This window comes from Salvelinus fontinalis, chromosome 6 (genome assembly GCF_029448725.1).
Source record: "Salvelinus fontinalis isolate EN_2023a chromosome 6, ASM2944872v1, whole genome shotgun sequence".
NCBI classification, from domain to species: domain Eukaryota; kingdom Metazoa; phylum Chordata; class Actinopteri; order Salmoniformes; family Salmonidae; genus Salvelinus; species Salvelinus fontinalis.
In genome coordinates this window covers 14,361,298-14,379,141 of record NC_074670.1, presented here as the reverse complement: position 1 = coordinate 14,379,141, position 17,844 = coordinate 14,361,298, and the positions used below count along the sequence as shown (strand labels likewise).

At 48.7% G+C, this 17,844-nt stretch overlaps 1 protein-coding gene and 1 long non-coding RNA gene across 2 annotated transcripts in view; both read right to left on the bottom strand.

The window, feature by feature from the left end:
* Positions 1–612: 612 nt before the first annotated feature.
* On the bottom strand, positions 613–2,112 carry LOC129857134 (uncharacterized). The gene is made up of 2 exons (XR_008759875.1): positions 1,267–2,112; positions 613–1,081 (listed from the first exon to the last, which is right to left on the bottom strand). It is a non-coding gene; the product is annotated as an uncharacterized LOC129857134 (long non-coding RNA).
* Positions 2,113–6,998: 4,886 nt separating this feature from the next.
* The window catches only part of LOC129857118 (tripartite motif-containing protein 46-like), a gene marked incomplete in the record, with an annotated part of 25,441 nt that continues 14,595 nt past the window's right edge, over positions 6,999–17,844 (bottom strand). The window contains 3 exon segments of the mRNA XM_055925063.1: positions 6,999–12,147; positions 17,450–17,517; positions 17,709–17,844. Coding sequence (XP_055781038.1) covers positions 11,730–12,147; positions 17,450–17,517; positions 17,709–17,844 — 622 coding nt within the window.

Genomic DNA, 17,844 nt, shown 5'->3' with positions numbered 1-17,844 from the left:
CAGACACCTACAGTCCAGTGACAGGTACTGCTACTACGTATATGACATTAGTAACAGACACCTACAACCCACATACAGGTACTGCTGCTACGTATATGACATTAGTAACAGACACCTACAGTCCAGTGACAGGTACTGCTACTACGTATATGACATTAGTAACAGACACCTACAGTCCAGTGACAGTTACTGCTACTACGTATATGACATTAGTAACAGACACCTACAGTCCAGTGACAGGTACTGCTACTACGTATATGACATTAGTAACAGACACCTACAGTCCAGTGACAGTTACTGCTACTACGTATATGATATTAGTAACAGACACCTACAGTCCAGTGACAGGTACTGCTGCTACGTATATGACATTAGTAACAGACACCTACAACCCACATACAGGTACTGCTGCTACGTATATGACATTAGTAACAGACACCTACAGTCCAGTGACAGTTACTGCTACTACGTATATGACATTAGTTACAGACACCTACAGTCCAGTGACAGGTACTGCTGCTACGTATATGACATTAGTTACAGACACCTACAGTCCAGTGACAGGTACTGCTGCTACGTATATGACATTAGTTACAGACACCTACAGTCCAGTCAATCAATCAATCAAGTTTATTTTATATAGCCCTTTGTACATCAGCTAATGTCTCGAAGTGCTGTACAGAGACCCAGCCTAAAACCCCAAACAGCTAGAATGCAGGTGTAGAAGCACGGTGGCTAGGAAAAACTCCTTAGAAAGGCCAAAACCTAGGAAGAAACCTAGAGAGGAACCAGGCTATGAGGGGTGGCCAGTCCTCTTCTGGCTGTGCCGGGTGGAGATTATAACAGAACTATGCCAAGATGTTCAAAAATGTTCATAAGTGACAAGCATGGTCAAATAATAATCATGAATAATATTCAGTTGGCTTTTCATAGCCGATCATTAAGAGTTGAAAAACAACAGGTCTGGGACAGGTGGCGGTTCCATAACCGCAGGCAGAACAGCAGCAAGGCCAGGCGGACTGGGGACAGCAAGGAGCCACCACGCCCGGCAGTCCCGACGTATGGTCCCAGGGCTCAGGTCCTCCGAGAGAAAGAAAGAGAGAAGGAGAAAAATTAGAGAGAGCCAAGATTTTCAAAATGTTCATAAATGACAAGCATAGTCAAATAATAATCAGGAATAAATCTGTTGGCTTTTCATAGCCGATCATTAAGAGTTGAAAACAGCAGGTCTGGGACAGGTAGGGGTTCCGTAACCGATGGCAGTACCGTTGAAACTGGAATAGCAGCAAGGCTAGGGGGATTTGGGGCAGCAGAGAGTCGTCATGCCCGGTAGTCCTGACGTATGGTCCTACGGCTCAGGTTCTCAGAGAGAGAAAGAAAGAGAGAACGAGAGAATTAGAGAAAGCATACTTAAATTCACACAGGACACTGGATAAGACAGGAGAAGTACTCCAGGTATAACCAACTGACCCTAGCCCCCCGACACAAACTACTGCAGCATAAATACTGGAGGCTGAGACAGGAGCGGTCAGGAGACACTGTGGCCCCATCCGAAGATACCCCCGGACAGGGCCAAATAGGAAGGATATAACCCCACCCACTTTGCCAAAGCACAGCCCCCGCACCACTGGAGGGATATATTCAACCACCAACTTATAATCCTGAGACAAGGCCGAGTTTAGCCAACAAAGATCTCCACCACAGCACAAACCAAGGGGGGGCGCCAACCCAGACAGGAAGATCACGTCAGTAACTCAACCCACTCAAGTGACGCACCCCTCCCAGGGACGGCATGAAAGAGCACCAGTAAGCCAGTGACTCAGCCCCTGTAACATTGTTAGAGGCAGAGAATCCCAGTGGAGAGCGGGGAACCGGCCAGGCAGAGACAGCAAGGGCGGTTCGTTGCTCCAGAGCCTTTCCGTTCACCTTCACACTCCTGGGCCAGACTACACTCAATCATATGACCTACTGAAGAGATAAGTCTTCAGTAAAGACTTAAAGGTTGAGACCGAGTCTGCGTCTCTCACATGGGTAGGCAGACTGTTCCATAAAAATGGAGATCTATAGGAGAAAGCCCTGCCTCCCGCTGTTTGCTTAGAAATTCTAGGGACAATTAGGAGGCCTGCGTCTTGTGACCGTAGCGTACGTATTGGTATGTACGGCAGGACCAACTCGGAAAGATAGGTAGGAGCAAGCCCATGTAACGCTTTATAGGTTAACAGTAAAACCTTGAAATCAGCCCTTGCCTTAACAGGAAGCCAGTGTAGGGAAGCTAGCACTGGAGTAATATGATCAAATTTCTTGGTTCTAGTCAGGATTCTAGCAGCCGTATTTAGCACTAACTGAAGTTTATTTAGTGCTTTATCCGGGTAGCCGGAAAGTAGAGCATTGCAGTAGTCTAACCTAGAAGTAACAAATGCATGGATTAATTTTTCTGCATCATTTTTGGACAGAAAATTTCTGATTTTTGCAATGTTACGTAGATGGAAAAAAGCTGTCCTTGAAACAGTCTTGATATGTTCGTCAAAAGAGAGATCAGGGTCAAGAGTAACGCCGAGGTCCTTCACAGTTTTATTTGAGACGACTTTACAACCATCAAGATGAATTGTCAGATTTAACAGAAGATCTCTTTGTTTCTTGGGACCTAGAACAAGCATCTCTGTTTTGTCCGAGTTTAAAAGTAGAACGTTTTCAGCCATCCACTTCCTTATGTCTGAAACACAGGCTTCTAGCGAGGGCAATTTTGGGGCTTCACCATGTTTCATTGAAATGTACAGCTGTGTGTCATCCGCATAGCAGTGAAAGTTAACATTATGTTTTCGAATAACATCCCCAAGAGGTAAAATATATAGTGAAAACAATAGTGGTCCTAAAACGGAACCTTGAGGAACACCGAAATGCACAGTTGATTTGTCAGAGGACAAACCATTCACAGAGACAAACTGATATCTTTCCGACAGGTAAGATCTAAACCAGGCCAGAACTGGTCCGTGTAGACCAATTTGGGTTTCCAGTCTCTCCAAAAGAATGTGGTGATCGATGGTGTCAAAGGCAGCACTAAGGTCTAGTAGCACGAGGACAGATGCAGAGCCTCGGTCTGACGCCACCAAAAGGTCATTTACCACCTTCACAAGTGCAGTCTCAGTGCTATGATGGGGTCTAAAACCAGACTGAAGCATTTCGTATACATTGTTTGTCTTCAGAAAGGCAGTGAGTTGCTGCGCAACAGCTTTTTCTAAAATTTTTGAGAGGAATGGAAGATTCGATATAGGCCGATAGTTTTTTATATTTTCCGGGTCAAGGTTGGGCTTTTTCAAGAGAGGCTTTATCACTGCCACTTTTAGTGAGTTTGGTACACATCCGGTGGATAGAGAGCTGTTTATTATGTTCAACATAGGAGGGCCAAGCACAGGAAGCAGCTCTTTCAGCAGTTTAGTAGGAATAGGATCCAGTATGCAGCTTGAAGGTTTAGAGGCCATGATTATTTTCATCATTGTGTCAAGAGATATATTACTAAAACACTTAAGTGTCTCTCCCGATCCCAGGCCTTGGCAGAGCTGTGCAGATCCAGGACAGCTAAGCCCTGGAGGAATACGCAGATTCAAAGAGGAGTCCGTAATTTGCTTTCTAATGGTCATGATCTTTTCCTCAAAGAAGTTCATGAATTTATTACTGCTGAAGTGAAAGCCATCCTCTCTTGTGGAATGCTGCTTTTTAGTTAGCTTTGCAACAGTATCAAAAAGACATTTTGGATTGTTCTTATTTTCCTCGATTAAGTTGGAAAAGTAGGATGATCGAGCAGCAGTGAGGGCTCTTCGGTACTGCACGGTACTGTCTTTCCAAGCTAGTCGGAAGACTTCCAGTTTGGTGTGGCGCCATTTCCGTTCCAATTTCCTGGAAGCTTGCTTCAAAGCTTGGGTATTTTCTGTATACCAGGGAGCTAGTTTCTTATGACAAATGTTTTTCGTTTTTAGGGGTGCAACTGCATCTATGGTATTGCGCAAGGTTAAATTGAGTTCCTCAGTTAAGTGGTTAACTGATTTTTGTCCTCTGACGTCCTTGGGTAGGCAGAAGGAGTCTGGAAGGGCATCAAGGAATTTTTGTGTTGTCTGAGAATTTATAGCATGACTTTTGATACTCCTTGGTTGGGGTCTGAGCAGATTATTTGTTGCGATTGCAAACGTAATAAAATGGTGGTCCGATAGTCCAGGATTATGTGGGAAAACATTAAGATCTACAACATTTATTCCATGGGACAAAACTAGGTCCAGAGTATGACTGTGGCAGTGAGTAGGTCCAGAGACATGTTGGACAAAACCCACTGAGTCGATGATGGCTCCGAAAGACTTTTGGAGTGGGTCTGTGGACTTCTCCATATGAATATTAAAATCACCAAAAATTAGAATATGATCTGCTATGACTACAAGGTCTGATAGGAATTCAGGAAACTCAGAGAGGAACGCTGTATATGGCCCAGGAGGCCTGTAAACAGTAGCTATAAAAAGTGATTGAGTAGGCTGCATTTGCGGGATGCACGGGGGATATGGTCACTAGTGTAACCAGGAGGTGAGGCCTCATTTAACACAGTAAATTCATCAGGCTTAAGCCATGTTTCAGTCAGGCCAATCACATCAAGATTATGATCAGTGATTAGTTCATTGACTATGACTGCCTTTGAAGTGAGGGATCTAACATTAAGTAACCCTATTTTGAGATGTGAGGTATCATGATCTCTTTCAATAATGGCAGGAATGGAGGAGGTCTTTATCCTAATAAGATTGCTAAGGCGAACACCGCCATGTTTAGTTTTGCCCAACCTAGGTCGAGGCACAGACACAGTCTCAATGGGTATGGGTATGGCTGAGCTGACTACACTGACTGTGCTATTGGCAGACTCCACTAAGCTGGCAGGTTGGCTAACAGCCTGCTGCCTGGCCTGCACCCTATTTCATTGTGGGGCTAAAGGAGTTAGAGCCCTATCTATGTTGGTAGATAAGATGAGAGCACCCCTCCAGCTAGGATGGAGTCCGTCACTCCTCAGCAGGTCAGGCTTGGTCCTGTTTGTGGGTGAGTCCCAGAAAGAGGGCCAATTATCTACAAATTCTATCTTTTGGGAGGGGCAGAAAACAGTTTTCAACCAGCGATTGAGTGCTGAGACTCTGCTGTAGAGTTCATCACTCCCCCTAACTGGGAGAGGTCCAGAGACAATTACTCGATGCCGACACATCTTTCTAGCTGATTTACACGCTGAAGCTATGTTGCACTTGGTGACCTCTGACTGTTTCATCCTAACATCGTTGGTGCCGACGTGGATAACAATATCTCTATACTTTCTACACTCGCCAGATTTAGCTTTAGCCAGCACCATCTTTAGATTAGCCTTAACGTCGGTAGCCCTGCCCCCTGGTAAACAGTGTATGATCGCTGGGTGATTCGTTTTAAGTCTAATACTGCGGGTAATGGAGGGCCAATGACTAGGGTTTTCAATTTGTCAGAGCTAATGGTTGGAGCCTTCGGCGTCTCAGACCCCGTAACGGGAGGAGTAGAGACAAGAGAAGACTCAGCCTCAGACTCCGACTCGCTACATAATGGGGAAAACCGGTTGAAAGTTTCTGTCGGCTGAATGAGCGACACCAGTTGAGCATTCCTACAGCATTTCCCTCCAGAAGCCATGAGAAAGTTGTCCGGCTGCGGGGACTGTGCGGGGGGGTTTATACTAACGTTACTATCTGTGCTTACTGGTGGCACAGACGCTGTTTATTCCTTTCCTACACTGAAATTACCCTTGCCTAACGATTGCGTCTGAAGCTGGGCTTGCAGCACAGCTATTTTCGCCGTAAGGCGATCGTTCTCCTGTATATTATGAGTACAGCGACTGCAATTAGAAGACATCATGTTAATGTTACTACTTAGCTTCGGCTGTTGAAGATGCTGACGAACCATGTCCAGATAAAGCGTCCGGAGTGAAAAAGTTGAATGAGGAGAAAAAAAGTTGCGATGGAAAAACTACAAATATAAACGGTACTTAAAAACAAAACGTAAAGTTGGCAGCTAGCAAAGTAAAGTTGGCAGCAAAACGCACAGCAAAACAGCAAAATGCACAGCAACAAAACGCACAGCAGACACGTCTGCAAATTCAACAGGAAGTGACGTTGAATCACACCTCACCAATTTTTCACCAACACCTGACAAATAGGCACAATTGTCCTTAATTAAACAAGAAGAAATGACAGAAGTGACAGGTACTGCTGCTACGTATATGACATTAGTTACAGACACCTACAGTCCAGTGACAGGTACTGCTGCTACGTATATGACATTAGTAACAGACACCTACAGTCCAGTGACAGGTACTGCTACTACGTATATGACATTAGTAACAGACACCTACATCACTAACAGGCTGCTCCAGTGTTCATGAGAGACAGTGTTATTCTCTCCCTGCAGATGTCTTCACAGTCCCATTGAGAGGAGGTCACTACTTCAGATTCTCTGGCATGGACGTCTGCACATCGGCATATATGGGTGTATCCTTATTTAAGAATAAGTAGCATGAAATATTGTCAAATCAGTAGAATAGCCAGGAAGGGCATCAGTATGTATCTAATGCAGTGACTCTGCAGGAGGGGGACTTAATCTACATCTACCTTCCCTCAGGCTATGGTCTCTATGAAGATTCAAATAAACGTTGCTCCTTCAGTGGCTTCCTGCTCTTCCCTATGTGAGGCCAGAGAGAACCAAACAAAAGCTGTGATGAAATCAGACGCTGAATCAGAGTTCAAAGAGCCATGAATTTTCTCATAACGACCCGTCCATTCAACGTGATGTAATAACTAATGACCAGTGTCTTATGTTCTAAATTTGACTTCATTTTCCAGATGACGACAGAAGTATGCAGGGTTGTTGAATGGCCCAGTGATTCCTCTCCCTGTCTGGTCCTCAACACTGATATGTGCTAGTTCCTGAAATAGAACATCATCCACATAACACCTCAATGGAACTGTTGAATTGTTTATTCCTTTTTCTCATGACGTTTACAAACATTCTGCCAGCATGGCAAAGTCTAAATGAGGGAGATGCTACAGTCTAAAGTCATTCAAGTGTTGTAAGGTATAAGACAACTGTATTTTACAACCAGATCATTCAGCACAGACAGAACAGAAAGCATGGTTGTTACAGCCAGACCTCCGAGCAACAGATTGGACTGGACTGGACTCTCTCTAGATATATATCAGTGGAGGCTGCTGAGGGGAGGACGGCTCATAATAGCGACTGGAATGGAGTGGTATCAAACACATGAAACCATGTTCTTGATACCATTCCATTCACTTAATTCCAGTCATTATTATGAGTCGTTCTCCCCTCAGCAGGCTCTACTGATATATATATAGTACCAGTCAAAAGTCTGGACACACCTACTCATTCAAGGGTTTTTCTTTATTTTTACTATTTTCTACATTGTAGAATAATAGTGAAGACATCAAAACTATGAAATAACACATATGGAATCATGTAGTAACCAAAAAAGTGTTAAACAAATCAAAATATATTTTATATTTGAGATTCTTCAAAGTAGCCACCCTTTGCCTTAATGGCAGCTTTGCACACTCTTGGCATTCTCTCAACCAGCATCATGAGGTAGTCACCTGGAATGCATTTCAATTAACCTCTTTGGGCTAGGGGGCAGTATTTTGATGCCTGGATGAAAAGCGTGCCCAAAGTAAACTGCCTGTTACTCAGGCCCAGAAGCTAGGATATGCATATAATTGGATAGATTTGTATAGAAAACACTCTAAAGTTTCTAAAACAGTTCAAATAATGTCTGTAAGTATAACAGAACTGATATGGCAGGCAAAAACCCGAGGACAAACCATCCAGAAAAAAAGAAATTCAGCCCACCACTGATTCTAATGTCTGTCATGTTTAATATGAAGGGAAAACCTCCCAGATTGCAGTTCCTAGGACTTCCACTAGATGTCATCAGTCTTTAGAAAGAGTTTCAGGCTTGTTTTTGGAAAAATTAGCTAGAATTTGTAGTTTTTTAAAGTGGCTCCCATTTTCGCTGTAGTGTTTTCATGCACGTGGATAAGAGCGCGTACTTTGTTGTTTATCTCCGGTAAAGACAATAACGATTCTCCATCTTAAATTGTATTGTTTATTTACGTATTAGGGTACCTGAGGTTTGATTATAAACGTTGTTTGACTTGTTTGGAGAAGTTTATTGGTAACGTTTGGGATTAATTTTGTATGCATTTTGAAGGAGGGAAACCAGTGGATTATTGAATGAAGCGTGCCAGCTAAACTGAGTTTTTAGGGATATAAAGAAGGACTTTATCAAACAAAAGGACCATTTGTGATGTAGCTGGGACCTTTTGGAGTGCCAACAGAAGAAGATCTTAAAGGTAAGGCATTTATTTTATCGCTATTTCTGACTTTCGTGGCGCACCTGCCTGGTTGGAAAATGTTTTAAATTATTTTGTGTGTGGGGTGCTGTCCTCAGATAATCGCATGGTGTGCTTTCGCCGTAAAGCCTTTTGAAATCTGACACAGCGGCTGGATTAACAAGAAGTTAAGCTTTTTTTTAATGTATGACACTTATATTTTCATTCATGTTAAATATTACTATTTCTATCATTTGAATTTCGCGCTCTGCAATTTCACCGGATGTTGTCGAGTTGGGTCGCTAGCGCCACGTCTAGCACAAAGAGGTTTTAACAGGTGTGCCTTATTAAGAGTTAATTTGTGGAATTGATTTCCTTCAATTTGAGCCAATCAGTTGTGTTGTGACAAGGTTGGTGGGGGTATACAGCAGATATTGGTAAAAGACCAAGTCCATATTATGGCAAGAACAGCTCAAATAAGCAAAGAGAAACGACAGTCCATCATGACTTTAAGACATGGCTCTCATGAGGACCGCCACAGGAAAGGAAGACCCAGAGTTACTTCTGCTGCAGAGGATAAGTTCATTAGAGTTAACTGCACATCAGACTGCAGCCCAAATAATGCTTCGCAGAGTTCAAGTAACAGACACATCTCAAAGCCAACTGTTCAGAGGAGACTGCGTGAATCATGCCTTCATGGTCGAAATGCTGCAAAGAAACCATTACTAAAGGACACCAATAAGAAGAAGAGACTTGCTTGGGACAAGAAACACGAGCAATGGACATTAGACTGGTGGAAATCTGTCCTTTGGTCTGATGAGTCAAAATTTGAGATTTTTGGTTCCAACTGGTGTTTTTGTGAGAAGCAGAGTAGGTGAACAGATGACCTCTGTATGTGCTGGTCCCACCGTGAAGCATGGAAGAGGAGGTGTGATGGTGTGGGGGTGTTTTGCTGGTGACACTGTCTGTGATTTATTTAGAATTCAAGGCACACTTAACCAGCATGGCTACCACAACATTCTGCAGCGATACGCCATCCCATCTGGTTTAGTGGGACTATCATTTGTTTTTCAACAGGACAATGACCCAACACACCTCCAGGCTGTGAAAGGGCTATTTGATCAAGAATGATGGACTGCTGCATCAGATGACCTGGCCTCCACAAATATATTTGTTTAACACTTTTTTGGTTACTACATGATTCCAAATGTGTTATTTCATAGTTTTGATGTCTTCACTATTATTCTACAATAGTAGAAAATAGTAAAAATAAACTTTTGACACGTTCTGTATATATATATATATATATATATATATATATATATATATATATATATCTCCCTCTCTCTGTCTCTCACTCTTTCTCACACACATACACACATGCATTCAAGTAAATATACACACTCTCACACACACACATTCAATATACTTTATGAATACTGACAGTCTGAGCCTCGACACTGTAAGATCTATCTTTTTACTAATAATCTGTTGAGTAAAAATGTATTATTGCCAGTCATAATAATCATAAAAGCAATGAATAAAAAGCTATAAAACAGTATAAATATTCAGCCAGCTCAGATGAGAATGACAAAATAAGTATTATAATTTTAATTCAGGTGAATACACACACATCCTAAATCTTCTCATTGACATCAACACATGATTTATGCAAAATCCTTTCTATCCATAATGTGTAAATGCCATTAATCTCTATTTTGTCTCAAAATATAGAATAGATATTTATACCATCTTGATTTGTAATACTATTTTGAAGCTTATGAGAGAATCTTCCACAATGTGAGCATTTTGGTTTGGTTTCAAACAATAAGATCTATGTGAAGTGCAGGTAACATGAGTCCTAACAGATAACGTCCACTCATGAGTCATTTAACAGCTAACATCCCACTCATGAGTCATTTAACAGCTAACATCCCACTCATGAGTCATTTAACAATAAACATCCCACTCACAAGTTATTTAACAGTTAACGTCCCACTCATGAGTCATTTAACAGTTAACGTCCCACTCATGACTTCTTTAACAATAAACGTCCCACTCACAAGTCATTTAACAGTTCACGTCCCACTCATGAGTCCTTTAACAATAAACGTCCCAATCATGAGTCATTTAACAGTAAACGTCCCACTCATGAGTCCTTTAACAATAAACGTTCCACTCATGAGTCATTTAACAGTTAACGTCCCACCCATGAGTCCTTTAACAATAAACGTTCCACTCATGAGTCATTTAACAGTTAACGTCCCAGCCATGAGTCCTTTAACAATAAACGTTCCACTCATGAGTCATTTAACAGTTAACGTCCCACCCATTAGTCCTTTAACAATAAACGTTCCACTCATGAGTCATTTAACAGTTAACGTCCCACCCATGAGTCTTTTAACAATAAACGTTCTACTCATGAGTCATTTAACAGTTCACGTCCCACCTATGAGTCCTTTAACAATAAACGTTCCACTCATGAGTCATTTAACAGTTAACGTCCCACCCATGAGTCCTTTAACAATAAACGTTCCACTCATGAGTCATTTAACAGTTCACGTCCCACCCATGAGTCCTTTAACAATAAACGTTCCACTCATGAGTCATTTAACAGTTAACGTCCCACTCATGAGTCCTTTAACAATAAACGTTCCACTCATGAGTCATTTAACAGTTCACGTCCCACTCATGAGTCCTTTAACAATAAACGTTCCACTCATGAGTCATTTAACAGTAAACGTCCCACTCATGAGTCATTTAACAATAAACGTCCCACTCATGAGTCCTTTAACAATAAACGTCCCACCCATGAGTCCTTTAACAATAAACGTCCCACCCATGAGTCCTTTAACAATAAACGTTCCACCCATGAGTCCTTTAACAATAAACGTCCCACCCATGAGTCCTTTAACAATAAACGTTCCACTCATGAGTCATTTAACAGTTAACGTCCCACCCATGAGTCCTTTAACAATAAACGTTCCACTCATGAGTCATTTAACAGTTCACGTCCCACCCATGAGTCCTTTAACAATAAACGTCCCACTCATGAGTCCTTTAACAATAAACGTTCCACCCATGAGTCCTTTAACAATAAACGTTCCACTCATGAGTCCTTTTCAGATGCAACACATTAACAGTAACAGTTGGAATCACAGCAGAATACACCCTGATGTAACCTGCAGAACGCTTTACAATCCACTGGATTCCGGGACATTGACATTCTTCTATTCTGCATAATGTACATCATCAACAGTGGCAGACATTACAAATGAAACCTACACATAAAAAAGTAAACATCAAGTTGATAAAGGTTCTTTCCACATCATTCCACTCCATACTTCTTCAGTTACCTAAATTGGTGGCGCGTGATTGGATGGTGACCCTTCTATGCGGTGGCTCCTCTGTGCTCCGATTGGCCACCAGCTCCTGCAGCTGCAGTGCCCCTCCACCAATGAAACAAAAGGCTGGGCACACAGGGGCAGAGCAATCCACATGCCCCTCCCACAGGGTGCGCAGCGAGTGGGCGTCGTAGAACGTGACCCGTCCCTTCTCGAAGTCCAGACAAACCCCCAGGCGCGGGGGCAGGGGGGCAGTAGGGGGGCCATGATTGTTCCCATGGGTACTGTGGGTACTGTGGTGTAAGTTTGCTGCCCCCTGGGGTAAGAGGACCTTGCCCATGCCCATGGTGAGGAAGCAGAAGGGAGGGGAGGAGTCTGGGGAATCCTCAGCCCCACTGTCATGGCCACTGTCTGGGTCATAGCTGGAGAGAGGGAAGGGGGAGGGGAGAGCGGAGGGGGATGAGGGAAGGGGGAGAGAGAGAAAGGGGGAACGGGAAGAGAGAAGGGGGGATGGGGAGTGAGGAAGAGGGAGGACGGGGAGAGAGAAGGGGGGATGGGGAGTGAGGAAGAGGGAGGACAGGGGGAGACTGAGTTTACTTAGTTACTTTTAGTGTCATTGGAACCACTTCTTTACTGCCCCCTACCTCTAACTCCCTCTGCCCCCCCTACCTCTGTCCTCCCTACCTCTAACTCCCTCTGCCCCACCTACCTCTGTCCTCCCTACCTCTAACTCCCTCTGCCCCCCCTACCTATGTCCTCCCTACCTCTAACTCCCTCTGCCCCCCCTACCTCTGTCCTCCCTACCTCTAACTCCCTCTGTCCCCACTACCTCTAACTCCCTCTGCCCCCCCTACCTCTGTCCTCCCTACCTCTAACTCCCTCTGTCCCCACTACCTCTAACTCCCTCTGCCCCCCCTACCTCTGTCCTCCCTACCTCTAACTCCCTCTGTCCCCACTACCTCTAACTCCCTCTGCCCCCCCTACCTCTGTCCTCCCTACCTCTAACTCCCTCTGTCCCCACTACCTCTAACTCCCTCTGTCCCCCCTACCTCTGTCCTCCCTATCTCTAACTCCCTCTGTCCCCCCTACCTCTAACTCCCTCTGCCCCCCCTACCTCTGTCCTCCCTACCTCTAACTCCCTCTGTCCCCACTACCTCTAACTCCCTCTGTCCCCCCTACCTCTGACTCCCTCTGTCCCCACTACCTCTAACTCCCTCTGTCCCCCCTACCTCTAACTCCCTCTGTCCCCACTACCTCTAACTCCCTCTGCCCCCCCTACCTCTGTCCTCCCTACCTCTAACTCCCTCTGCCCCCCCTACCTCTGTCCTCCCTACCTCTAACTCCCTCTGCCCCCCCTACCTCTGTCCTCCCTACCTCTAACTCCCTCTGCCCCCCCTACCTCTGTCCTCCCTACCTCTAACTCCCTCTGCCCCCCCTACCTCTGTCCTCCCTACCTCTAACTCCCTCTGCCCCCCCTACCTCTGTCCTCCCTACCTCTAACTCCATCTGCCCCCCCCTACCTCTGTCCTCCCTACCTCTAACTCCCTCTGCCCCCCCTACCTCTGTCCTCCCTACCTCTAACTCCCTCTGCCCCCCCTACCTCTGTCCTCCCTACCTCTAACTCCCTCTGCCCCCCCTACCTCTGCCCTCCCTACCTCTAACTCCCTCTGCCCCCCTACCTCTGTCCTCCCTACCTCTAACTCCCTCTGCCCCCCCTACCTCTGTCCTCCCTACCTCTAACTCCCTCTGCCCCCCCTACCTCTGTCCTCCCTACCTCTAACTCCCTCTGCCCCCCCTACCTCTGTCCTCCCTACCTCTAACTCCCTCTGCCCCCCCTACCTCTGTCCTCCCTACCTCTAACTCCCTCTGCCCCCCTACCTCTGTCCTCCCTACCTCTAACTCCCTCTGCCCCCCTACCTCTGTCCTCCCTACCTCTAACTCCCTCTGCCCCCCCTACCTCTGTCCTCCCTACCTCTAACTCCCTCTGCCCCCCCCCCTACCTCTACCTCCCTCTGTCCCCCCTACCTCTACCTCCCTCTGTCCCCCCTCCCTCTGTCCACCCTCCCTCTCCATCCCTACCTCTACCTCCAACTGTCCCCCCTCCCTCTCCATCCCTACCTCTACCTCTCTCTGTCCTCCCTACCTCTAACTCCCTCTGCCCCCCCTACCTCTGTCCTCCCTACCTCTAACTCCCTCTGCCCCCCCTACCTCTGCCCCCACTACCTCTACCTCCCTCTGCCCCCCCCTACCTCTACCTCCCTCTGCCCCCCCTACCTCTGTCCTCCCTACCTCTAACTCCCTCTGCCCCCCCTACCTCTGCCCCCACTACCTCTACCTCCCTCTGCCCCCCCCCTACCTCTACCTCCCTCTGTCCCCCCTCCCTCTGTCCACCCTCCCTGTCCATCCCTACCTCTACCTCCAACTGTCCCCCCTCCCTCTCCATCCCTACCTCTACCTCCCTCTGTCCTCCCTACCTCTACCTCCCTCTGTCCTCCCTACCTCTACCTCCAACTGTCCCCCCTCCCTCTCCATCCCTACCTCTACCTCCCTCTGTCCTCCCTACCTCTACCTCCCTCTGTCCTCCCTACCTCTATCTCCCTCTGTCCTCCCTACCTCTACCTCCCTCTGTCCTCCCTACCTCTACCTCCAACTGTCCCCCCTCCCTCTCCATCCCTACCTCTACCTCCCTCTGTCCTCCCTACCTCTACCTCCCTCTGTCCTCCCTACCTCTACCTCCCTCTGTCCTCCCTACCTCTACCTCCCTCTGTCCTCCCTACCTCTACCTCCCTCTGTCCTCCCTACCTCTACCTCCAACTGTCCCCCCTCCCTCTCCATCCCTACCTCTACCTCCCTCTGTCCTCCCTACCTCTACCTCCCTCTGTCCCCCCTCCCTCTCCATCCCTACCTCTACCTCCCTCTGTCCTCCCTACCTCTACCTCCCTCTGTCCTCCCTACATCTACCTCCCTCTGTCCCCCCCCCCTCTCCATCCCTACCTCTACCTCCCTCTGTCCTCCCTACCTCTACCTCCCTCTGTCCCCCCTCCCTCTCCATCCCTACCTCTACCTCCCTCTGTCCTCCCTACCTCTACCTCCCTCTGTCCTCCCTACCTCTACCTCCCTCTGTCCTCCCTACCTCTACCTACCTCTGTCCTCCCTACCTCTAACTCCCTCTGTCCCCACTACCTCTAACTCCCTCTGTCCCCCCTACCTCTGACTCCCTCTGTCCCCACTACCTCTAACTCCCTCTGTCCCCCCTACCTCTAACTCCCTCTGTCCCCACTACCTCTAACTCCCTCTGCCCCCCCTACCTCTGTCCTCCCTACCTCTAACTCCCTCTGCCCCCCCTACCTCTGTCCTCCCTACCTCTAACTCCCTCTGCCCCCCCTACCTCTGTCCTCCCTACCTCTAACTCCCTCTGCCCCCCCTACCTCTGTCCTCCCTACCTCTAACTCCCTCTGCCCCCCCTACCTCTGTCCTCCCTACCTCTAACTCCCTCTGCCCCCCCTACCTCTGTCCTCCCTACCTCTAACTCCATCTGCCCCCCCCTACCTCTGTCCTCCCTACCTCTAACTCCCTCTGCCCCCCCTACCTCTGTCCTCCCTACCTCTAACTCCCTCTGCCCCCCCTACCTCTGTCCTCCCTACCTCTAACTCCCTCTGCCCCCCCTACCTCTGCCCTCCCTACCTCTAACTCCCTCTGCCCCCCTACCTCTGTCCTCCCTACCTCTAACTCCCTCTGCCCCCCCTACCTCTGTCCTCCCTACCTCTAACTCCCTCTGCCCCCCCTACCTCTGTCCTCCCTACCTCTAACTCCCTCTGCCCCCCCTACCTCTGTCCTCCCTACCTCTAACTCCCTCTGCCCCCCCTACCTCTGTCCTCCCTACCTCTAACTCCCTCTGCCCCCCTACCTCTGTCCTCCCTACCTCTAACTCCCTCTGCCCCCCTACCTCTGTCCTCCCTACCTCTAACTCCCTCTGCCCCCCCTACCTCTGTCCTCCCTACCTCTAACTCCCTCTGCCCCCCCCCTACCTCTACCTCCCTCTGTCCCCCCTACCTCTACCTCCCTCTGTCCCCCCTCCCTCTGTCCACCCTCCCTCTCCATCCCTACCTCTACCTCCAACTGTCCCCCCTCCCTCTCCATCCCTACCTCTACCTCTCTCTGTCCTCCCTACCTCTAACTCCCTCTGCCCCCCCTACCTCTGTCCTCCCTACCTCTAACTCCCTCTGCCCCCCCTACCTCTGCCCCCACTACCTCTACCTCCCTCTGCCCCCCCCTACCTCTACCTCCCTCTGCCCCCCCCTACCTCTGTCCTCCCTACCTCTAACTCCCTCTGCCCCCCCTACCTCTGCCCCCACTACCTCTACCTCCCTCTGCCCCCCCCCTACCTCTACCTCCCTCTGTCCCCCCTCCCTCTGTCCACCCTCCCTGTCCATCCCTACCTCTACCTCCAACTGTCCCCCCTCCCTCTCCATCCCTACCTCTACCTCCCTCTGTCCTCCCTACCTCTACCTCCCTCTGTCCTCCCTACCTCTACCTCCAACTGTCCCCCCTCCCTCTCCATCCCTACCTCTACCTCCCTCTGTCCTCCCTACCTCTACCTCCCTCTGTCCTCCCTACCTCTATCTCCCTCTGTCCTCCCTACCTCTACCTCCCTCTGTCCTCCCTACCTCTACCTCCAACTGTCCCCCCTCCCTCTCCATCCCTACCTCTACCTCCCTCTGTCCTCCCTACCTCTACCTCCCTCTGTCCTCCCTACCTCTACCTCCCTCTGTCCTCCCTACCTCTACCTCCCTCTGTCCTCCCTACCTCTACCTCCCTCTGTCCTCCCTACCTCTACCTCCAACTGTCCCCCCTCCCTCTCCATCCCTACCTCTACCTCCCTCTGTCCTCCCTACCTCTACCTCCCTCTGTCCCCCCTCCCTCTCCATCCCTACCTCTACCTCCCTCTGTCCTCCCTACCTCTACCTCCCTCTGTCCTCCCTACATCTACCTCCCTCTGTCCCCCCCCCCTCTCCATCCCTACCTCTACCTCCCTCTGTCCTCCCTACCTCTACCTCCCCTCTGTCCCCCCTCCCTCTCCATCCCTACCTCTACCTCCCTCTGTCCTCCCTACCTCTACCTCCCTCTGTCCTCCCTACCTCTACCTCCCTCTGTCCTCCCTACCTCTACCTTCCTCTGTCCACCCTCCCTCTCCATCCCTACCTCTACCTCCCTCTGTCCTCCCTACCTCTACCTCCCTCTGTCCCCCCTCCCTCTCCATCCCTACCTCTACCTCCCTCTGTCCCCCCTCCCTCTGTCCCCCCTCCCTCTCCATCCCTACCTCTACCTCCCTCTGTCCCCCCCTCCCTCTCCATCCATCCCTAACTCCCTCTGTCCCCCATCCCTCTCCATCCCTCCCTCTTCCCCCCTCCCTCTCCATCCCTCCCTCTTCCCCCCTCCCTCTCCATCCCTCCCTAACTCCCTCTGTCCCCCCTACATCTACCTCCCTCTCCATCCCTCCCTCTGTCCGCCCTCCCTCTCCATCGCTACCTCTACCTCCCTCTGCCCCCCCCCCTCCCTCTCCATCCCTACCTCTACCTCCCTCTGTCCCTCATCCCTCTCCATCCCTCCCTCTTCCCCCCTCCCTCTCCATCCCCCTCCCTCTTCCCCCCTCCCTCTCCATCCCTCCCTCTGTCCCCCCCTCCCTCTCCACCCCTCCCTCTACCTCACTCTCTCCTCTCTCACCGGGGGCTGGTCATGTCCTGGGGAAGGTGGAACCACTCCTGGAGCTTGGCCTCCTGTCCAACTCCCACCTGAGGAACGCAGAGAGAAAAATTAGAAATTAGATTGAGTAAATTACACACACCCACGCACGTATGCACACACACACACACACACACACACACACACACACACACACACACACACACACACACACACACACACACACACACACACACACACACACACACACACACACACACACAAAATCTCTATTTCTCACCTTGACCAGGTAGGAGCCGGGCTCCACCGAGCATGCCCAGTAGTGCCTTCCCTGGGTGATGGCCAGGTCGCCTATGAGGAGGTCAGAGGTCAGGTGACAGGAAGTGAGGGAGCGGTCGGCGGCCTGCAGAAGGGAG